Source organism: Idiotropiscis lumnitzeri, chromosome 1, assembly GCF_059441095.1.
Source record: "Idiotropiscis lumnitzeri isolate Australia: NSW breed Sydney's pygmy pipehorse chromosome 1, RoL_Ilum_1.0, whole genome shotgun sequence".
In the NCBI taxonomy this organism is placed as follows: Eukaryota; Metazoa; Chordata; class Actinopteri; order Syngnathiformes; family Syngnathidae; genus Idiotropiscis; species Idiotropiscis lumnitzeri.
In genome coordinates, this window is record NC_142391.1 from 43666113 (window position 1) to 43690395 (window position 24283).

The window sequence follows — 24283 nt, forward strand, 5'->3', positions numbered from 1 at the left end:
TTTACAGGTTTTGCTTTATTACTACATCTACAAATGATCTGACTTGTTTGTCCATTTTAAACATCCAATCTAGCCAACAGGACGCGTACACTGCGTTTGTTATAAGCAGATTGTTATGTGTTAATGTTGATTAGAGAAACATTTCTCAGTAAAGTGCATGAGAAATATTTGCAATATTTGGAAGTGCTCTCTAAGTGAAACCAATGCTGTTAGTGGGTCGTGAAAGGAAAGTCTCACACAGAGCACAATAGGCCCACCTAAAACACCAAATAGACACACAGACAGCAGAAAACAAACTCAATGGTGCGCCTGTTTGTGTCACACTCACAATCACCCGCTTGGTTACTCAAGACACAAAATACTACAGCTTTTGAAAATTCTAAAAATGCTTTCAATTGAAAAATAACTCAAACATTATTCGGCGTTTTAACAATATAAACACGACCGAATCAAATCAAACGCAAGTCACCGTTGGTTGGAAAGAAACACATGACGTGACTGGCATTTATTTTTTGAACGTTTCACATGATGTGACATGTCCAATGTATTGTAACATACATGCCCATCAACAACAGTGTATTTCTTTTTTTTTTTTTAATAAGGCACTCTTCATAAAGAGTCATCATGAATGGCTTTATCAATATAAACAGAGGATGCTACCATTGTCATTCTCAACCGCTAACATCACACCACACTGCTTGAATAGCACACAAAAACTACAACATACAGAAAGAGGACAAAAAAGCAAATAAAAAAAATACATGATTGATAATGATTGTAGCGCAAATTATAGACAGAATTTTGAGCTTATTTCCACACTGATGATCTCTCTTTTTGCTGAGCGTGTGTTCCCAGAGCGCCTTGACCTCAATGCACGCGATGACTCAGGAAGTCAACAAGCAGCTTTTGTTAGCAGAAGAACATTGCATGGCCTGACCTAAGCAGCCAGCTTCTTCAAATACAAAAAAACACAAGAACACAGGTCAGCATTTTTTCTTTTTAAATCAGAGATGCAAGTGAATTTTTCAAGGTGATTTTTTTTGAGCCGATTCCTAATCGTCCCTCGTTTTTTGTCTAGCACATCAGGTTTGCATAATAATTATAATATGTAGTAACATGTATAAAAAAGAGTTAGGTTCAGCAACTGATTTTTTTCTGAAAGGTCATTGATATAAATTGCAAGGCATGGTAAAATTCATGTTGCTCGAGCTTTTGTGGTCAAACCTAAAAACAAAAAATTGAAACTCCCTCAAAAACCTGATGAGCTAGAAAAAAAAGTAAAGACTTTTTTTTAAATGAGCATCCAAAATCTCTAGTAAACAATATAAATGTCACATCAAGCCATCTCAGATTAAAAGTTTCTGTTGACAATTATAACCAATCTTGTAACGCAAAGACTGTTGGGAAGAGTTGTTGACAGGACAGTGTTAATGTCTTGTTTTTTTTTTTTTTTAAATAAACATTGACTGGCAGCCAGTCCAGAGTGGCTAGAATGATTGAGATCATTTGGATTGGTATTAAAATATGAAATGTTTATGAGGCCATGCAGGTGACTATAACTCCTCTTGCCACATCTCATCAGTCCCTAAAATATACATATAACTAAGAAAACACATTTGAAAACCAACAAAAAAGCTTTATATCTAAAAAAAAAAGTTTTATTGAAAAGAATGAAAATCATTTTCTCTTTATAAACATTCACTTCACAGAGACCTAATCGGACTAGTTTAACAGTGTATATAAAATAAAATCCTTCTTTGGGTTTCTCTCTTCAAACAACTGGCTGAGATTACATCTCTGCATAGGTTTTGCACAAACTGTATAAGCCAGCAACTCAAACATACAACGAACGCACATGCACATACACGCACACCTCAACAGAAGCCCGACATCTTAGTCAGAACTCAAAGTGCTCATGAAGTATCAAAGCAGTGAGGATTGAAGTAGACTATACCCCCCCCGCAGACTCCCTTAAAAAAATAGTACTGTCTACATAGGATCTGCTTCAAGTCTACTCGTCTTCTCATGATATGAAATGTAATTTTTTTTGTCCACTTTTACCCTCTCATGTAAACACGGGAATAATTTGGTTACCTAGAAAAATGTTTAAAATAATTTGAGGAGTGTCATCCCATCAACATGCACACGATGCATGCATCAGGAATGTAAAAGACGCAGGTTGATTTAAATGTCGGCAATCAACACGAAGGCTTCCCATAGAGCAAAGCTCAAGTGCTGAAGAGAATCCGTTTCAATTTGATGAGGACCTTCACCAAGGAAGTTAGTTTGTCTTCTGGCTGCTTTACACAAAGCTTGAGCCATCATAGAAAAGCTTCTCTAGACTTGTTAATGTGAATTACTTTTGTGAGCACATTAGGTCGAGCAAGAACAGAAAATGACAAAGTGCGCGAGTGCTAATGAGAAAATAATTTGTGGAGCTCCCCATGGCAGTGATTCACAGCCAGTTTTCATGAGAGACCATCAGGTGTGCCGCAGGAAATGACCCATTTTCATTTGTTTTCTCTTTCATCATCATCAATTAAATTATTTACGACAAATAATTGTTTTTTTCCATTGAAGCCACCGATGGATTGTGACAGGCGGAGAATTCAATTCTTTTCCACTACATGGCAGAAGGTACACTTAAAGCAGGGATGGGCAACTGGCGGCTCACACTGTTGGTGTGGCCCTTGAACATGGGGCTGAGTAGTTTTGAGTTGTAATAATAGAGTTCCCCACAAGATGGAAGACATCGCCCAAAAGTGCCACCAACATCAACAATGTTCTTGTACATCAGAGAAGAGCAGCAAACAGTTTTGGCCTGGACCAAATTTGGTCAAGACAACTGTGTTTTCTTTAGGTGGAATAGGAAGTGGATTATATATTCAACCAATTTAAATGCAAACTTGTGCAACTAGTTTACTGAAAGATGCTAACAGCAAATTTATACAAACAGCAGCCCCCCCCACCACAAGAACTGTTGACAGTTTGTTTACTGAGTGTAAAAAAAAAAGGATTTATCCAGCACTCAATGGTGCTACAAATGCATACGGTGGCTTACTTTGATGCACGGCTGTTGTGGCAGATGGCGCACCTGCGAGGCAAATGGGATGATTGGGGATCAACTTTCCTGCCTCTTACTGCACTGTGTCCAAGCAGCTGAGTGAGGCAGCCAATTCATTTGGGCATTTTGAAAGCCATGCAGGACATGAAAAATATGGTTGTAGAATGTGACCCTCTTTGAGTGAGTTGCTTCTTCTTTCAAAACACGAACCGAAAGAGTTCTTGCTTTTAAAGTTGGTGTGCTGTTCAGCAGTTTGTGCCTTCTATGAATGGGAATTTATATACAAGAGAGCCCTTTGCACAAAGGAAAAAGAACAAAATGTTTGCTTCAAAGCCTTTTTCGAAGTGAAAACATCTGTGCATTAAAATAAATGAACAGTCTCCTGTCCATTGGTTTGATAAAAACAGACACATGAACATATTTTCTCCTTATTTAAAATGGTATTTTTGTCATACATCTGGTTAGGAAGTGTGTGGTCCTTCCTATGTAGCCCCACCCAGTAACATAAACGAAAAATTGTGGCTCTGTCCAGCATTTAAGTTGCCCATCCCTGACTGGAATTGTGTATCACCTGTTGCCATTCATGCAATAATATGATAGCTTTATGTTCAATAAACAGGCCAGATTTCACACTGAGCAAGTAAATTCACATGAAGTCATCATTATGACAGTACACATTGAACCCCCCCTTTTAATGTGGAAGGAATCGATGCCACCCCAAAAGGTTTGTAATGGGTGACCTTGTGAATGTCGACCTGAAAATACGCAGGGGTTCACTGTACTGTATATACTTTTTGTATGGTTATTAGTGGCATGGAGTAAGAATTTTTCGATGTGAATAGAAATTGGTGCGGCCTTGTGTTTTAACATCTTCCAATCAAATGAAGACGCTCCTAAAACAATCAACCAAGACTTGCTTGGTGTCACGCAAGCATCATTGTGGAACGTGCGTGTGTCTCCTTGGCCAGAAACGAGGCCCGGATGCAAAAAGTGAGCATTGGTGCAGCATTAAGACCCTGACAGGCTTGGCAGTGGGAAGAAGCAACGGGTCAGAGGCACTGCAAGGAAACCTTCCTCAGTAAAAGTAAACGTTTGGACCCTGATCATTTCCAATAGTTGGCCTTTTACAAGAGGATCTACTGTATGCGGCATTTTGTGCCACACATCAGATTAGACAAGGAGCACTGAGAAAGATAAAGTGCAAAGTACTACCAAGCCCCCCAAAAACGTCAGTGTATGCAAAACCATTTCAACATTTCATCCATATCCTTGATGATATGCAGCTTGAGGCCCATGTACTAGTATGCTCTTTGTTTTCCCTAGTAAAACAACTAATGTTACTGGTAAGGCAAAACTGTGCATAAGTTAATTCCTGCCAGCCACACATACTACTAAGCTGTGACGTCAGAAAGTTTTACTCGGGAATGTCTAGCACTTGACAAATAGTGCTATTGGTACACATCTGCAACAAATGCACATTCTTGACTCACTAGTAATATGCAGTTGTCCCACTAGGGAGCAGAAATGTCATGAAGTTGTGGAAGGCAGTAGTGGGGGAAAAAATGCTAAACGTATGCCACTGTACATGGACATCAAGGATATGGAATGAATGCTCAGACATCATTCCATATCAGTGTGCGCGTGTGTGTGTGTGTGCCCCAGTGTCCGTCTTTGGCTGCGTTGTTTCCACCTGTGCTGTGCTGTCACCCTTCTCCTCCACACGATCAGGCGTTGCGTCCGTCTCCTGCGCTCAGTTCTTTTTGAAAAAAGAGAAAAGTTTTCGGTCCCGGTCGGACAGGCGGAGAGCTCGTCTGGAGGACTGAGCACTGAGAGCTCGGGACGACCTGGACGTGGACGATGGGGTGCAGCGCCACTCGTCCTGGTGCTTGTCCATTAACTGCTGGTCAATAACTCGGTGCATGTCGTCCTGCAGGGGTGCACAGAACGCTTTCATCACTGTCTTGAGAACAACATTTTCTCACATATGTCACTCACAAACAGGTCAAGTTCAGTTGACCTTCTCGAAACGTTTCAATGCACCCATATGTCCAGCTTCTCAATGTTCAGTATGTTGAGGTGCTGGAAGGTAAAAATACTTTTGTCCTGAACACCTGAACATTAATTTATATCAGACATGAAATATGATCAACATTTGTTTGAAATGGATTAATTTATTGCATTTACTAAGAATGGTTAACATTCAAGAACACCGTCTCCACAAATTTCTGTTGAATAACTTGGATCATCCAATATATCAAGAATCGCCATATTGAGATATCATTGTCATATCATAATATAAATCGATAAAGGTATGTATGTACTGCATGTATGCACACACACACGCAGACACAGACACAAATTATATATTACATAGCGTACTACTTTTGCAATTGCTACCCCAGTTATTATTGTTTCTTTGTTAAGAAAAGTAATCTGTGCTTGGCGCAGGACCTTTGAGTAGAAATGTTTCCTTACTTCAATTATACAGTTGTAGATTGATAGGGAATTCAAATTGAAATGACAATAAATAATCAAATGTAAAGGTTGATTAGACATTTAGAGAGCATTTGTAAACTATTGGTGCAATCCCACCATATGGCCACCAGGAGACTCTTTACACACAATAATATGTAATCTGACGAATTTCATAATTCTTGCAAATTCAAAATATTATTATTGCGTGTTGGAAACTAAAATACAGTTTTGTCAGACTAATTGTTATACATTTTTTTGGTGATGGCATGCCTTTGTCTCTTAAATGAGGTATGTTTGAGTTGTTGCCGATCATCCAACAATTTTGTTGATACCAAGGTTTTCCAATCACCAAGGGCCAGCTGTTCAAAGGTAAAATGACTGCATTTTGGTTATTGGATTGCCTTTTGAATAACCCATTCTCAAGGCTTGATCCGAAGTAGGATTCTGAAATTGTATTGGATAACATAATCAAATCCTAGTTTTAATCTGGATCAACACTTCTGTTTGTGCTGTTCTAACCATTTCGAACCCAAACAAATGGAATTATCCTAATCACGACAGGGAGTAGAATTTCAAGATAGAGTTCAGGAAGAAGATGAAGCAAAACTTTAGAATTGGTCAAACAATCAATTTGTATTTGTGTGTATACACCTTTGATTTATGTTTTGCACTGGTTTGTTGCACTGTTACAGCAGATAAAGTTGACATTGGGTGCCAATTAAGCCTTTCAGTATCACAAAGTAAAAATCTTTGTCCCCGTGAAATAACCCCACATTGATTTCAATAATAATAAAATAAATAAAGAATTATATATTCAATTTGATTTTTCATTCACCACTTTATATCCATTTCAAAGAAACAATTTTTTTATTTTGTTAACTAATGTATATTTAGACTCCTTTTTTAAATATAAATTTAAAACTTCTTCAAAATATTCACAAGGTATGTTTATGCATATTTGTTATGGCGCCGATGAGCGTTCATAAAGAAATCATAAATAGAAGTGGACGTTTGTTATATTTGCATTTTGTCTCAAAATAAAAAACAAAACAAAAAAAAAAACACTTAGTTGGCTTTTCGACTTATTGTTTTTTCAGATTACTAGTAACCCACATTGTAATATCTTGCACTGTTGAGAGCACTGGTAATTCAGATTTGGTTTCTCTGGATCAGGATGATGAACAAGTGGCCCCAAAAGTTATCAACCCCCATTGTTTACCAAAAGTGGAGACAAGTGAACACTGAATGATGCGTCCCCACTGACGGTTCAGAGATTCAGCTGGGATGGGCGTTTTTCCCGTGGCATGGAATGGCTCAGCGTGGCATGAAAGGGTTAGTGCAGAGTGGAAGGATGGGAAGGTGCAGGTGGGCTCACCTCTAAGGCAGGAGGGGTGGGGGTGTACCACGGGGGAGAGAGGGTGGTACGGAGGCTGAGAAAGGTCACTAGATCAGAAACCACAAGAGCCAAACTGTAAAGAGCCCTGAGGATGCAAACTGTAGGCAGGGAAAAGAAAAAGCAAAGAGCCGCTAATTACAGACGAGGACCGAGGAGGGGAGGGACAAAACAAAAGTGATCACGACCAACGTAAATTTAAAAAAAAAAAAAAAAGTGTGCTTCTTAAGCAGGGTACACACAACTGGTACAAATAATCAGGCCCGATTTCATGATTTTTTTTTAGTTCTACTACTAGTATTATACTTTATGTTCTTGTTTGTATTCTAGGCATCTACTCAGCCTCTTCACTGTTTGAATGAGCAATTCTTAATGCACATAAAATCGTGTGTGGACTAGACTACACCACACGCAGTAAAAACAATGAACACACTGAATTATTTTTTTTCTTCAGGTGCGGGTTCTCTCACAATAATCAACAGGTGTGTACCCAGTTTAAGTCAGTGATTTCCTGTGTCTTGGTTACTATATTTTGAGCATGGAGCAAGACAAGCTCAAGATGTAGACTAAAAGGAAGGTGCGGAGGTGATGAAACCTTACCACAAGTTTTTAACTGAAACATCTCGCTCAAGACAACTCACCTGCCAGGCCTCCAGCTGCTGCGACAGATTGAGCTTCTGCTGGATGGCATCCAGAAGCTGACTATTGAGAGACATGATGTCTATTTTACACTTGGCCAGCTCCATCTCCACTGCCTTCTTCCTGGAGGACACACACAGGTGACAAGATGGGTGATGAAGTCCTACAGAAAATTGTTTTTACTAACTGTAGCTACTTCATTTTCTGCAGACTAAAATACTGCAAATACCAGAGTAAGGGAGTAAGTCACATCTGTGCAAGTATACGGTTGGATAAACATCTAGGGTCTTTGTCTCAAATTAAAATGATAACGTCATTAATTTTCATGCATAAATGGGTGTCTGACAGATAAAAAAAGAAAAAGAAAAGAAAACCCTGATGACGATAACGCACGTTTTGTAGTTTAAAAAATAAATTAAAAAAAAAAAGGTGTCAATGTACCATGCTCTTATTGGCAGTATGCAATGATTGCTGTCGACCACGCAGTGCATATTATAATCTATCGTCATTTAGTTTGTTATTGCAACAAATGATTTATTAGCCAGGAAGTATTTTCATTTATTTAGATGCATTTGGGTAACATGCATTTTATACATTATTTTGTATTTAACATTTCATAAATATGCTGCAATATTACTAGTACATAATATTTCCTTTCTGTACTGTTTACAAATCTGTTCCCATCAGAATTGTTTTGTTCCATTGCATTCGATAAGCCGTGAGGGGAAAAAGTGAGAGGTGTGTGAGAGTGAAGCTGTTCATGAGAAGTAGTTGAACTGTTTTGGTTCATTTAAGCAAAGAAAACAGCAGAAAAATAAAACCCAACTAAACATAATAGTAACCCACCATACTGCAGCCTCCATATACGAGTGAGAACAACTTTTAAGGGTTAAACTATTCTAATTGGCCCGTGCTCCGGTCAGTTGTCAAAGAAACAGGAGTCCATCAGTGATGGATTGACGGACCTTCCATCAAATTATGTTTCGTTGGGCCCAACATGGACATACCCATGTGTTGAGAATGTTGCCATAAAAGTGAAATATAACAATACAGAAGTTTATTATATATTTTTTTCCCCCCCAAGCTAAACTAATTAAATAGTACCAATTAAGCCAGATATGTGAAATTAACAAAGCCTTCCTTTAAAGTACAATGCATCAAATAATCAGAGCTGGGCACTCCGTCCCGAGGCGTAACGGTCCAACCCTCCAGCCTGGCCGGATGCCCATGTTTGGGGCGGGGCTGACAAATTTTAAGAAAGGGCTGGATTTTAGTCCGGCCCACTAATCTTGCATTAGGGCACGTAAGTGGAGAAGATGAAGGAAGAAGGAGACGTTAACCCAATTTAGTTTGACGAAATACTTACCACCATAATAAGCCCATAAGGTAAGGGGATTTGAATGGTTCGGAGGGGGCAAGGTGGTTGGGGCCCGACAATTTTTATGAATAAGGCTGGAGGGTCGAGGCGAGAAGGGTAACCAGGTCACGGCCGCAGGGCGGGAGAAAGACCAGAAAAAGAGGGTCAAGTGCCCAGCTCTGTAAATAAAAAAAATCCCAGTGGTGTTTTTTTTTTTTCCAGAAAGCCTACTTGGCTATGGCGTCATCTCTGTCTTTAATGGCACTCTGAAGCTGCTCGCTGGGTTCTCGGACCTCCGCCATGGTCCTCATCCGCTCAGACTCCTCTTGGAGGGAACACATTTCAACTGAGAGCAGCGCCATCTGTAGGTTTAATGGAGACATGGACATCAGTGGAGCTTCAGAAGTTAATACTATTAACGGACGGACGTAAAATGAAGCTTCATGAACCTCTTGTGATATTGTTTTGACTCCTCTAGATGGAACTCTTGGGTTAAGGATGCAGTGGAAATTTAGTACATTTCCATTGCATTAGGGTTTATCATTAAACCAAGAACACCATCTAGACGAGTAAAAAAAAGTGTTTCATGAAACTTCATTTTAGAATCTCTAGTTAACAAAATGTTTTTATTATATTGTCACATAATCTGTCAAATCCAAGTGGCTTGAATGAATCAGGTTTGTTCTTTTGATGTAGTCAGTATTATCAAAAGTATTTATTCATCATTCAGATGATATAACATTTACCTTTGATTACACATTGCAGCTTGTTTCTGAGATGTTCATAAATGATGATGCGGTTTACATTGAAGGCAATATTTTGACTTTAATGGTTTTGGCTGCAATTGTCTACTATATTTTAAAATGAAACCAAAACTATACACTAAGCAGAGTTGCGCCAATACTATGAAAATGTCACTGTTCTTGGGCACCAAGCCCTTTTTTTTCTCAAATGTAAGAGGTCGTGAGATCAGAGGATGGTAGTAAATTAGGAAAATGCACTGTGCTAGAGAAAACTAAAATAAACACTTGTATCTTTGGCAAATACTGTATCTTCCGTTACTTTGAGTACTGGTATTCCCCAGTGTATGAATGCATCCAGTGGCGCAAAACGTATGCATGCGGCATATGCGCCGCATAAGGGCCCCAAAGCGATGGGAGGATGTTCACGGGTATGGTTTGATATAATCACTAATACTAATAGTGGCACGTAACGAAGAGGTGCCCCTCTGCTCTGTGACTGTCACCAGCACCCCCCCTCCTCCTGCGGGCTGCGCGCGCGCACACACACACACACACACACACAGACACAGACAGAGTCCAGTGTGCACGCACTCGAGTACGCGAGCGGCGAGCGTTTACAATTCAAATGTCTGATGATGCTAAAGATGGAGAAGCAAAATAGAAAGTGCTCAGTGGCACAAAACCGAAAAAGAACGAGCTTGTCAAAGTGGTTAAAAGACAGTATTTAAGTTGTGATGTGTCAGCGGACTAAGTGCCACACATGGCTTGTAAATAATCAAGTTAGCTAAAAAGCTATAAGAAAAATGAGAAGTTACTGTTGTCTTGCAACTGTGTACTGGACAGTATTTACTGATTAAGAGATCATAAGAAGAACATTAATGGGTTTACGACAGGGTGTGTCTGTGGGGGGAGTCGTGTCATGCATTCACATGTAGAAAACGTGGCATGGTATAAAGTCAGTGGCTGTGTCCGTATGTGTCCAAAAAGAACCAGCACATTTGAACAAGGTTCTTAAGACAAGAAAATTTGCAGAAATTGTTCTTGATAGTTGTCAATGCCAGTTTCAATGATACGCTGGTGAAAGAAAGCATTTAACGTGCACTTTCTCACTATGGGTTGAAGTTGTGATGCTGTTCGCTTGGCTTCACTGGTCTTGATGTTGATGTGTGGTTATGTATGTGTCGTCAAACAGTCAAGAGTTAGTCTTAATCGAAGTCGTATCAGTCCAGATGTCAAGTAAAATAAACGAATGACTACTGTCTTCCAAAAACATACGCGCATATGCGGTACTCAATATAATATGCTATTTTCTATCTTCACTTATTTCGTGTCTAGTAAATAATGCATGCAGTTGAAAAATGGTATCCGACCAGCGTTCCCCCACACCTGTGCTACATTCGTTATTGATAAATGGGCGCAACGGGTGCTGGGGTCATCAATTGCCAGAGTGGTGGTGTTGCCATATTGCATCACTCCAAAAACTGCTCCAACAAAACCCGTTTCCACCACTGTATCTGATGAGTCTGACACTGATCAGATGCAGTGTCTAATCAGTAACTTATTAATTAAAAAAATAAAATAAAGATTGATTAAGCCAATCACCTACTGTAAATTAAAACATTCAATGAAAGTTTGAAATTAAAGTGTTATGTTCCCCCAAAAACATATCGATAGGCTACGTATCCAAAATTAAATCATTATTATTATTATTATTTTACTTATTTTTTGGGGGGTACATTTTTAATGATCTTTCCTTTTTCTGGAATATTTCAAAATGTTGCGCAGTACTGTACATGTGTGACTTCCTCCACGTACCTGATTGTGCAGCTGTAGCAGTTCCTCTTTGCTGTTGTACGTTTTGTCCTGTTCAGCTGCATACAGCTCTCTGACTTCTCTCAGCTCTTCTCCCATCTTCTTCACTTGTTCTTCCAGAGCTTCCTCGTCACTGCGTCGTGAACCCTTTCGAGAGTAAACAAATGAGAGGGATTCTGAGGTTATACGTAATAATGTACTCTACAAAGCTAATTGTTGGACTTTAACATTGGCATTTCTAAACATCAAGTTTCAAATTGGATCCTGAGTCCGTTTCTAGTGGCTCACACATTGACAGAATATAACGCTACAATCCATTTTAAACCGTGTCTATCAGAAAGACATTTTTGGGCAAATGGTTTTGTTGTTGTTGTAAATGAAGTGTGCCATATTTCATCTGAATCATTCATAAGCATATATTAATATTTACAAGATGTAAAACGTGACGAAAAGGCACACATGTAATACCGTAAACGATACAACTTCAATTGCCAACACTCCAGTGATGAACCCCCCCCCCCCCCAAAGTTCACTATCTATTCATCCAGGTAAACTGTAGTCCATCTCTGCAGTTGACTTTAGTCGAGAAGCAGTCAAGTGCAGGGCAAAATATCCCGTATAAAACTATTGGTAACCGTTGGTACCGTCGACTCGTTGCCATCCAGCAGGTTCTGTGTTAGCCTGCGCAGTTCGAGCAGGCTAGCATGAAGGCTCCCAATTGGCACATCCTTGGCAGAGGACGTCTCAGAGGACTCGTCCATGGATGAGTCTGTGGACAGCGCAGAGTCTGTGACGTCATTCCCTCGGAGATGGGAGCACAGCGAGCGCACCTCACAGTAGGCTTCCCACAGCTGAAGACGCAGCTGCGGATGAAGAGACAATCGGCCCAGAGTAAGAATTTGGCCGTCTTTGTGACTGACTTTGGGGCCGGTTTACCTGCTCCCTCTCTTGCTCCTGCTCCTCTTGCTCCATGCTTTGCTCTATCTCACACATCAGGCTGGACTGGTGGGGGGTGAGGCTATGCAGGCTGGTCTCCTCCGTTAGCTCCTCGAGCCGAGCTGTTAGCTGCCTGTAGGACAACTGAACTTCCTGAAGATCCACCTGATTCTGCCGTAACTGAATATCAAAATAACCACAAACAGGCTTAAATCCGAGAGAAAAAAATGGATCTCTCACACTGTCAAAGAGAGTGAATGCTCCAGAGTCACTCTATTCTGCCTCCTAGTCAACTTCTACCTGTTGTCGATTGTGCTTGTTCCAATTCGTTGTGTATGAGGACAAACAACCTTCCAAATGCACATTTCCCATCAATTGGAATGGAAATAAAGTGCCGCAGAGTCAAACTTCAGCATATTCCAATGTTTCTTTCTTTTTTTTTTAAAATTGATTGATAGAAATAGTGTAAATTTTACTGTTGTTTAACATGACATCATGCTCAAGTTTTGAGAAGCATAGTTTCTATATAAATTCATTCCACATATGTCAAGAGTCACATAAACCAAAAAGTATAAACAACATAGATATGTACGCCTATTAAATTAACTTTGTATAAAGACAGAGTGTCAGTGCAACACTACCCCGTTGTTCTCACGTTTTGTACCTGTAGGTCCTTCTCGTGACACTGCGTCTCCAGCCCCAACGTCCTATCTCGGAGATCTTCCACAGTATTCTTAAGTACTTCGTTCTCCTCCAACATGGCATGCACCCGTCGCTCCAGCTCCATCTTCCTCTCCGACAGCATCTTAATCTAACATGTCCAGCATGAGTGATTAGAAATGGCAGCCCGTTAAAAAGAATTGAATTTCAGACAAAAGCGTAGTCCACCGGCTTGATTAAAGGCTAAATATTGTGCTGTCCCGTCTCCAAGCAAAGCGAGCTCTTACACGAGATTAGAAAAGTACTCCCACTGGTCTTAAGAATGCCCGTTGCCTAGCACAGGCGTAGGCGGTAGTAGCCACCCTCGTCTTAGGAATGTCTTGGTGATACGGGAGCGCCTACACAAAGCTTAATATCAGCTTACTCAGCAAGTGACGACCTTCAAGTTCCCCTCAGCATATTCTTCTCAGTGGGACTTGGATTGTTTTTGCCAGAGCAAATATAGAGTACACATTAAATTACCAACAGTAAGTGATCGTTTTATCCCTTCTGGATTTGACCTACATCCAATAACCTACTTTACGCTGCGGCAACTTACACATCAATCAGTTGCTTGTGCTACATGCAATGTTCTGGACATTTAAAGCCACAATAGTCTTTTTCTCCCACAGATCGAATGGTAGTAGTCATCGTCATAGTCATGTAAAATCAAAGCATCTGAAAAGTGCAAGCAGCCAGATATTGCAGCAGTTTAGCTAAGAGTAGAACATAGTCTTTCTCCCAATTATAGTGCAGGCTTTGCAGTTTGGGTGTTTTCCCTGCTGTCACAGCGGAAAGAGACGAAGAAAGAAAGAAGGAAAGAAACAAAGAGAAGGAAAATAGAAAGAACGAAGTCAAAGGGAATGTGAAAGCAGATGATTTTACTGCATTGTCGTCAATGGTTTGTTGTATGCGGCTGCAATCAAACAACATCAACACGTCTCATGCACCTGTTTTTTTTTTTACGCTTGACCTCTGGAAAGAGGGCTTGCCATCAAGATAAGAAACTGGTATTTCATGCATAGTGTAGAAATTCATCTCTGGCTTTAATTTTCCTGTTTCCATTTCACAGCATTGCGCCTCAATTCAACTCAAATTCAATGCTTGTTTGTTTACTTTCAAGGGAGCTCCATGCAGCATGCAGTAAGGCTAGACAACACCCGTTGACCACTCACTTCGAGTCCTTGCTGCTCCAATCAGGAAGGAGAGACGAATAAGTGAGCAAGATGCAAAGAGATATAGAGCAAAAGATGAAAATACCCTGACATGAGTTGCAGTGTTTATCCAATGCAATAACGTTACATAAGTGACAGCCAATCTAAGTTGTCTGATGATGAATGTTGTATTTCTATTTTGAAACGGTTACCTTTCAGGTTCGTCATATTATTTTAGCAGAAATTACAAGAATTAATACAATGTCATGAGTCACATTCATTCTGTCATTTTTGTCAGTATAGCCGGCGCCAGTGGAATCATACATACAAAAGTGTCATTTTCATTGAGCTGCTGATAGCGACTTACTTCCGCTTGTAGCGTTTCGAGTCGTGCCATGTGCTGCCTCGTGGACGTACTCCTCTCCCTGAAGTCGTCCCGTAATGAATGGACCTGAGTGGACAGCTGCCTCTCCACTTCAGCAGCCTGAACAGACAGACAGACAGAGAGTTACACTGGAATGAGATGAAAACTAGCAAGAATTAAAATACACACACACACACACACACACCCACCCCCGCACACACACACACACACACACACACACACGTGCACATTTAGTTGTTCCCTCTGACGGGAAACTCAGCTGCGCTGTTTATACAGTGTGTCAATCCTCCCACCCAATTCTGTTCCTGTAAACGTTAAAAAAACCGTTCCTGCAAAAGCAACGTTTCTCATAATGTCAAGGCCTTCTTCCAGAATCACTCAATACAGTAGTTTCCCGCTTAAGCAGTTTGTGCTATCAAGTGCCATAGCACCCTTGCATGAATCAGACAATTTTATGGGATCAGACCACACCACACCTGATTGTGCTTTATTAGCATAAACCTGGGGACGTACTTAGGAAGCTGCCAATTATGAATGACCATTGGCAAGTGACAGCAAAAAAAATCACTCACTTAATACATCTTACAAAAAAATACAATCCGAGTTGAACGCAAATCTACATTCTAATAAGCAATGCATACTGTATCTCATTTGACTGGTACGTGAAATACTAGAAGAAGAATTTTTTTTTTTTTGCTTGTGGAGCATGCAGTAGACGCATCACGAAACGCATATTCTATGTGCCCCCACGTCAACAACTCATAAACATTCGTGAAGACTTTCTTTTTACTTCAAAATTTATGTAAGGAGCAAAAGCTATACTACTGTATATGTACTGCTTTAATTTCACTACTCTCAGAGCCAGGCAGTCAAATGACAACACTAACACACAGCATCTCCAGGATACAACAGTGGTGGTGCACAACAGTATATATGTACTGTATGTGGGTGTATATATATATATATATATATAATGTGGTTAACAGGCTAAATACTAAATGGTGTGAACTCATTCCACTGTACTCTTCCTCTCACCTACGTAGTACTCGGAACAGTTTGCACTTGAAAGGGAAATATAGGAAATTAAAATCCACTCGATTCAGTACATGTTATTGAGGCCCACAAATATGGAATGAATTGGATAATGAGATAAAACAATCTGCTACGCTTTCTATATTTAAATTAAATCTGAAGCGCAAGCTACTGGAGAATTATGTATCTGAAGATTTTGCAGCCAAATGACTTAGAAATTAAACTTTTCTCTTTTACATGGATTGCCGAGTTACCATTGGTTATTATTTAAGTCGAAACGTACATAAACTGTTTTAGCACCACATTGAAATTTAGATTTTTTTTTCTTTTTTTCTTCTCATAAACTGTGAGCCGTTGCCTAGCACTGTAAACTTCTTGTAGATGACGTTTATTGTTTATTAAATTGATTACGTCAGTACATGATAAATCTTTTGTTTGGTGGTGGTGTGCTGGATCCCTGTTCATAAGCTTTTAGCTTTAGTTCATTTTTCACACTATTTTGTCAAACACAGTATTTTGTTTTGTATACAACATTATGTGTGAAAATAAAACGTACATGAAAATCACCAAATATGAAGTGTGTGATACTTCAATGCAATCTAAACAGAGTCAACTTTACAGGATTTTTTTTTTTTAGAAACAATTCTGAAAACTTATACAGTACATTTGGTTGTAAGCACCACGCTCCAGCAGTGTTGGTTTGCAAGGCCCAGTAGTAATCTAAGAAGGGTATTTTGTTGTGAGATGATGTGCTAAAGATGTACAGCTAATTGGGAATTTGGCTTTCTAAGTTATGCAAATTAATGTCTGAAAAAAAGTAAAACTGAGTTAATTTAGTTAAAATATTTAATCACGTTAATTAAAAAAAAATCATCTTGAGTTATATGAGTTTTGACAGTCAATATATATATCTCGTTGCACACTTGAGTACAATGACAATAAAGGGATTTCTGATTCTGATATATATGCAGTCTGTCTGAGAAAAGGTAGAATATAGAATATATTTATCAGCACAAATTTTTAATTTTCATGGTATTGAGGTTGGGGACGATTTGATGAAATGGAAGTGCTTTATAAGGACGAGGATGATTATTTTATGAATAAGGACAGAGGTATGATAACGGAAGGGTCCTCAGGTAGTGCACGGAGGATGGACCAGCAAGTATGAAGACACACCGACACACACACATGAGCAAGGAAAGACCACAGTATGATTTACACCAATCCAGACCAGAATGAAAGGTAGAAATGCACACAATTGAGATCTTTTCCTCAATCAATATGTTACTTGTTGTTAGTAATTAACTTGAGTGAGGGGCTAAGTTGTTTTGGTTCCTAACTCAATGCATTTGACAAGGCTATTACCATGGATTATAGCCTAATCCTCTCCATGGTGCATCTTACATCACATCCTGTTTCAAGGCCATCCTTTTGTAGCCAATTGAGGGCCCTGTTATTACATTATTCCTGAGGTCGCTTTTCATTTATTGCCTAAATGCTCGGTTTTAAAAAGCTAACATGGAAAACTTGGAGCCTGAACAAATGGAGTGTCACAATAAAATTGAGTTCCTCCATGGTTCGTGCCCAAATGTTTGCTTGTTCGCTAGCTTTTGTACAATCACAAACAACCAAACAAGCACGGGGGAATGAGGTCATTCATGTGATTAATGGCTAGCTCACAACGCACCTGACATTAAAAAAAGTAAGTTAATTTGAGTGCTGAGGGGATTTCACTGAGTCCATCTGATTATTGTATATATATTATATGTCACAGTACAGAATGAATTGAGCCATTGGTTAGTTTACCTAAATGAATATGATTAACCAAAAACAGCGTTAGCATGGGTTTGTAAAGGCAATGGCAAACTTTAAGCTAATTATGACGTTAGTTATTTATAAAGTAGGGGAAAAAAAGTAGAATCTGCATAGCTTATTGATTCTGATGGAAAATAGTTACCAAAACAGCTATTTCTTCAACTATTCACAAGGTGAATGTTTATCCTTTTGGTCCAGAGACAGAACCTAACTAGATACTGACCAGATGTTTTTATTTAAAGTGCCAACAATTAGACCTGCAGGATACTTGGGACAAATGAAAATAGCATGCCTCTGACAAGCAGTTCCCAAGTGGGGAATTTATGTTCTCACCATCAAATCAGACTTGTAAACGGTTGACTCGTAGTGACATCCCATTGCTTAGTAATGAGGAGCAGGGATGTGGGCGGGGGCACTGTGTGGGGAGGGGGTGTGCGTGTGTGTGTGGGAGTGTATGGGGGGCTGTGTGGGGGTGTGTGCGTGTGTGTAAGTGGAGGTGGGGGAGGAAATGTAAAAAGTAAAAAAAAGGGTGGAACAAGCAAGCACTGTGATTGACCTCATTTGTTGTATTATGCAAGGCTGCCATCTTCTTGCGCAAAGGAATTGGATCGTGAGATCTGAGTCAATGCAGTCTACTAACTTTTGGGAATGTGACACAATAGCACGAACCGCAACGTATGTTTTCCCCACACAATCAGGGAAAAGTTTACACGGATCTGCACACACCTTCCTTACGCAATGTATTGGTCCTGCACTCTTCTTGGAGCAGGCGCTGATAAAAATAATAATCTGATCAAGATGACAGGAAGCCCCGGAGCATGATACAATTTAAAACATGAAAAAGCACATACAGGCCAGTCATTCTTGTCAGTATGTGTGAAGCAGCAGAACGTCTTTTCCCAGGAGAAGGATCAACGTACACACGATGGAACAGACGCCATTGCAAAGGGAGATTAGGATGTACATGGCAGCTTTTGGGTATTAAGCTGGGAGGCATTTTGCCATGTGGCATTTTGCCATGTGGCATTTGTAACTTTTTCTGACCTCCCTGTTGTGGAAGGTAGGCAGAGGCAAGGCAGCAACATGCTCGGTCAAAGCATAGACAAATTATGCAATTAACTATGACATCACACCCTTGCTCTAAATCACAGGTGTCAAACTCAAGGCCCGGGGGCCAGATCTGGCCTGCGACCTCATTTTATGTGGCCCGCGAAGGTTATATCATCTGCGTGAACTTCCTGTTTCTAGCACATTTTCACAACATATATTGCCATTTATTTGTTACCAATCCTCCCCTTTTAAAATAAATCACTTACTGGCTTTAGATGTCAAAAGTGGCTTTCTATCAATATTGTGTGTATGTGATAACGTAAGGTGGTCATAGATTTATATGGGTTCACAGTCAGAACGGCCCTCTGAGGGAAACCATAACTACGAAGTGGCCAGTCCACAAAAATGAGTTTGACACACCTGCTCTAAATGGAGTGTTTCCACAAATGACTTGATAGAATTCTTCTGTAGCTTCCGTAGACTTAAAAGTACAGTAAAATATTCAAAGTTAAATACCCTAAAGGTCCAACAACCGGGAATTCCACCAAGGTTTCAGGAGAAATATGTCTGAAAAACGGCAGCATTGTGGACTACTGGTTAGGATGTCTGGCTCACAGCTGCGAATTGGGAATTCAATCTTGGCAATGGCCTTTCTTGTTTGGAGTTTTCTTGTTATCCTTCTTTGTGTGGCTTTTCTCTTGCTCCAAAATTCATCAAAAGTGAAATTAAACTGTGAGTTTGTATTTTTGTTGCTCTGTTGGATTTGAATATTACAGTATTATCGCGTGAGCCCCTACCAACTAGCCACGGTTTAGAACGCTCAACAATCAATTTTGGTGAGGTGTAAATTTTAATACATGTCATTTTTCATTACAGTTCAGTGCATTTAAAGATTATTTCATTGTTCTTTTTAATAAAGATTTTATGATGGTCACAGCTTGACCCAAATCGATTTTTGGCCTTATGGGCTTCACTCTATTCTCAACGTTTACTCACCTGTGGGTGCGAGGCTACCTAGTTCCTTAGGTCTTGATTATTTCCCGTGACTTCTGAGCTAAAGCACATAAACAAAAATCATCGACCTCACACTTGAACGGTGTTTTTTTTTTTTTTTTGTAGAGGATGATTCTAACATACCTTATGTATGTTATCTTTAGTCAGTCATTAAACGAAGCCAAATACTGCAAGCGTCTGGTATGTACGCCTTACCTGGGACGGTTTCCTACTAATATAATCCATTATAATTGCCTTGAAATACCTGACAATATGCAGAGTGGTTTTGCAGTGTGCAGTACAATGGCGCTAAATTATTCAGCATGATAAGCTTCAAAAGCACACCTTTCACACTGATGACTATGGGCTAAAGGCAAATTGTCCCCCTCATGCATGCAGACCTGAATTGGGCAGAGAGACCCTGGCAACCATGCCAGGGAGAAATCAACCCGTTTACTTTCCTGAGGTTTTCTGTAGCGTGGAGGAACACTTAAGGCCATGTGACACAAAGCCCAGACTAATTAAATCTTTCGTGCTGCTTGGTGCGTTACATCTGAAGCACATGCATGCACGCAGGCACATGCTGACACATAGGCACGCATGCAATATTTCTCACCCTTCGAAGTTGTTCCAGCAACCGGTGGTTTTGTTCAGATAGCTCACTGATGGCCTTAGTTTTGTCCCTGTCAGCTTCTCTCAGCTGGACCTGGTGTTGCTCCAATTCTCCCTGCAGCTGCTGGACGTCAGTCTCCAGCTCCGCCACGCGGCCCTCCCACTCCCCCTCTCGATTTTCCAGACGCCAACGCAGCTCATGCTTCTCCTGCTCCAAGTGCTGCCGGAAGAGAAGTGGCACAAGATTATATATTATATCAGTAGTGCCAACGTTCATGAAAAACACTACCGTAATTTAGATGACATATCTCGGTTGGGAGTGATACAAGGAAAGGATGTCCACCACCACCACTGGCATAGAATAACTGCACTGGATGTCAAGTAAAATTCATTTTGACTTTGGACAGAAATTGAAGTTTACATCCAAATCAAGTACTAAACTGTCACATACACAAGTTTTTATTGGTAATGATTTGTGATTGTAAGGACAAGCTAAGCTTTTGCTTCATTCTACCACTTCTCAAACTTGAACTTTTAGTCTCTTTGTTTACTTTTACTGTGCCATTTTTTAAAAATTATTTTATTGTTTGAGATGAATAAAGGTCATCTTTGTCTCTTCATAGCTGTGACCAGTAGGTCTATTCACTTTACTAACAATGGCTATATCACGGTTTAGATGCACTTGTTGTTGCCTGGATAAAATGGAGTGATGGTAAACAAAGAATTCAAAAACAGGCGTAACAAAACAAGTTAAAACCCGAAACAACATCAGTGGGTCTGATATTGGGAAGCGGATTAATTCTGAGCTGCATCATGAGGATGAATATGGATCTAAGGGCTGAACAGATGTACAGTAGATTCAGTGAGCTGTGTACGGTGAGGGGATTAGTCCTGTGTTTTTTTTCTCAGGCTCCATGTTGGCCAGTGTGAAGGAATAACCCCCCCACCCCACCCCTCCAAAAAAAGAACTAAAGCAGCATGCTTTTCATTGTCAACATGCTCTATAGGAGATCACTGATGCAATTCGGGATAAGAAAATTGACCAAAGTCATGATTCATTCCTGGTGGCAGACCGACCAATAAAGCAAGGAAGCTAGCCACCTCCGTCAAAGCATGTCATGAAAAAAGTGCCTTGTGATAACTGTTCTTGTAAATTGGTTGCATTTGGCCTCCAGAAAACACTAAAATAAGAAGCTTGCACATAAATAATCCAATTGGCCCCGGAGATAACTATAAGGTATGGCACTATATGTTAAACTAAAAGTGAACTGAACTGAAAAAGTACAATCCCACTTATTAAGACAAAACAAATTAGGCTTACTTTACTTTTAACAAAAAGTGGCCGTACTAAATACTGTATATAATGGAACTCTAATAGGATGCATTATCTATTGGTTAATTGCATCATTACCTCTAATTTGTCGTTGAGGTCTTTGTGCATTTTCTCATATTGCTTCGTCAAATCTTGGTTTCTTTCAAGTAAAGCTTTGCCCAGTTTGGCGGCTAACACCAAATCCTTTTCCTTCTGGTGGAAGAGAGCCAGCAAGTCAGCGCTATGGTCCACTGAGAGCTCTGACGCTTGATCCTGCTCGTCGCTGAGCATGGCCAGTTCCTCCTCCAACGCCACACCGAGGCCTCCGGTGCTGGTGTGTCGCAGCGGGTGAGCGGGGCAGCCTCCGGGCTCGTGAGCTGCGGATTTGTGGCAAGGCTCCATGGAGTCGCTGTCCAGCTCCAGTGGTGCTGAAGCCACGCCAGACGTGCTCAGGTCGACGCAGAACGCAGACATGGTTCAACTCTTCGGCCGGCAGGACGAAGGACGAGCCGCCAGAGAGGAGCCGACTCTGCTTGTTCCCCCAATTAATTTATGTATTTTTAATTTAAACCGAATGAACCCACCCTGGTCGGACCGGGTTGGGCTGACCGCATTGGCCTGTAATGGAAAATTCATCCATTCTTGCTGTAGCTCCTTACTCGTCGGAAACTTGCAGCCAGCTCCGTTTCGGACTGAATCACTGCGAACAACGCCTCCCTCCTCTGCGGCTCACTCAGTGGCTGTTGTTAAACGTGACAAACAACAAATGTTTTATCATGATATTAATCCACATCGATGCGGTGTATCGGTGAGCGCCCATCCCGTCGCTGGTCTCCGGGTCCCTCATTTTACTGTAAGTCGGTTACTCAGGAGACATTGCGAAAAGCAGATCCCGCCGCCTGCTCTATCTCTTCTCGTGCCTTTCTTGAATGCGCGCTCCCGCAGCGCCAATGACGTCAGCTGCAACCTGTTACAAGCGGCCATCTCATTGGCTGACAATGATAGCGCCATATTTTGATGCTTCTCTTTCAGCTGAGTGTGACCTCCGCTAATGAGCACGAGGCGGACATGAGTGTGGCTGCAGTCCGCCATAACAGCAAGGAAAAGGTATTTTGAAAATACATAATAAAACAAATATATCTCTAGAAATTTGTATAAAGTTATTAAGTATTCAGCTTAATTACATTGGGGTTATAAAAAAAAAAAAAAAAAAGGGGGGGGCATCTCACCACAACGTCACATCCGGCTGGCTATTTCTCCTCTTAAAACACACTTCTTCGTGTATTATCTTTTGACCAACACATATCGATTGCAAGAATAGTTTTACTGGTTTGGGTGAACCTTTATCTTCTCTGTCATGAACTGTCTGAATTGTTTGGGGTTTGATGCTGTTCGCTGGCTCTCATCTGTTTTTTTTCTTGTTTCCTTAGGGATTGCGGTGAGCTGGATACAGTGAGGAAGGAACTATGTAACTACGACCAATGTAAGGGCGAGTTAATAATAATTAGTGTGCAGTGGCATTGAACAAAACGTGACAGACTCAAAACACTTTTCCAAAGCAACAAAAGAGTTCATCAGGTACTAGAAGTGGAAGGTTTCCAACTGATCTCGTCCTTAAACCCAATAGAACACACATTTTCCCTGCTAAAAAGGAGACTGATGGGAGAAACACTACACAATTCTTACCATACATTTTTCACCTCCAAACTCTATTTTCTTTACAAATGCATGTCAATTCCGGACAGCATTCCGTCGTAAAAGATTCCACCGCACTCCTTTTTTTGTGTTTTTATCTTTGTCCTTCTATGGGGTTCACTGGATAATTTTAGTTGTATGGATGGCCTTTTTCAAGATCAAGGTAATTTGCGTTGGAAGTGGCCAGGTTACCCTTTTTCAAAATATTACTATTGCTCCAAAACACCTGACAGATGAGACAGCTGCATTTCTCATTAATATTTGATGAGGTAATTTAGCTTATTCTGATTAGATCTGTATTCTTCATTTTACATATGGAAAAAGCAGATTTGCTCTTATTGAAAGTATGCTATATCTTGGCGTTTTCTTGCAGCCAAGTATAGCGACATCGTATTTTGATCATTCAATGTCAACTCTTATCATGGTGATGCATTATTCACCAAGCGTGGGCTTGTTCACCCACAAATATGGAATTAGATCAAAAACTGGGTAGGAAAAAGCCCTAGCATATAGGTGAGAAAGCATTGAATGAAAACTGCTGTGCAAGACAAAAGCACACACAAAAGATTTGTCAGTGCCATGGCCCCACTCACCCTGCATACGGGTGAAAATTTGTACCATGAAACGTTCCCTGGCACAAAAAAGGTTCAATACCACCGGTAGATGTGCACATTTGATGGTAAAATACAGCTGTGTTAGAGCAGCATGACCTTTATGTTTTACTCAAATAACCTAACCAAAAAATGTATACATACCTGTGAGAAAATGTCTTCCTGTGCCACAACGCAATCTTGTGATTTTTCTCTTGATAGCTACACTGTTTTCAACATCCACTTGATGTATTCTCCTCGCCCACTGTTTCTATTTATTTTTTATGTTTTATTGAAGAAAATCGCAAAGAAACTTTCTGTCAAACAAATGATTTCAGCCTACAGCAAAAACAAACTGTTCCAATACTTTTAAAAGGTAGTAGTCGATGTTGTGGTTTGATGACGAATACAAGAATAACCACAGGATAATAAAAGTCAGTGAGTTATAGGTTATAAAAAGGCTGTTATAGGTTAGAAAAAGGCTGCTAAATTAATTGACAGAAATTTGGGGGAAAAAAGTACTGATG

General features: G+C 40.2%; 1 protein-coding gene across 2 annotated transcripts; it reads right to left on the reverse strand.

Moving 5' to 3' along the window:
* Window positions 1–492: 492 nt before the first annotated feature.
* Window positions 493–22398, reverse strand: bicdl1 (BICD family like cargo adaptor 1). 2 transcript variants are annotated; one of them, XR_015844594.1, is made up of 11 exons: window positions 21571–22101; window positions 20164–20379; window positions 14640–14756; window positions 13084–13230; window positions 12420–12599; window positions 12128–12346; window positions 11487–11630; window positions 9160–9290; window positions 7574–7694; window positions 6915–7033; window positions 4844–4991 (listed from the first exon to the last, which is right to left on the reverse strand). XR_015844594.1 is itself a non-coding variant. In XM_088301890.1 (10 exons), the coding sequence occupies exons 1-10, from the start codon at window positions 21943–21945 to the stop codon at window positions 4815–4817; spliced, it is 1827 nt and encodes a 608-aa protein (XP_088158016.1). In that variant the 5' UTR covers window positions 21946–22398; the 3' UTR covers window positions 493–4814. The 2 variants fall into 2 exon arrangements, 1 of the variants encoding a protein (XP_088158016.1); XM_088301890.1 differs by lacking the exon at window positions 6915–7033 and having other exon boundaries at window positions 493–4991; window positions 21571–22398.
* Between the last annotated feature and the right edge of the window lie 1885 nt (window positions 22399–24283).

Bases quoted from the DNA above. Each gene is read 5' to 3' on its own strand.
- bicdl1 (XM_088301890.1), bottom strand. From the start codon at position 21,945: ATGTCTGCGTTCTGCGTCGACCTGAGCACGTCTGGCGTGGCTTCAGCA. The intron at 7,695-9,159 runs GTAGGCTTTCTG...TGTGTCCTCCAG, and splicing joins AGAGATGACGCCATAGCCAA to GAAGAAGGCAGTGGAGATGG. The intron at 4,992-7,573 runs GTGAGTTGTCTT...GCACCCCTGCAG, and splicing joins AGCAGCTGGAGGCCTGGCAG to GACGACATGCACCGAGTTAT.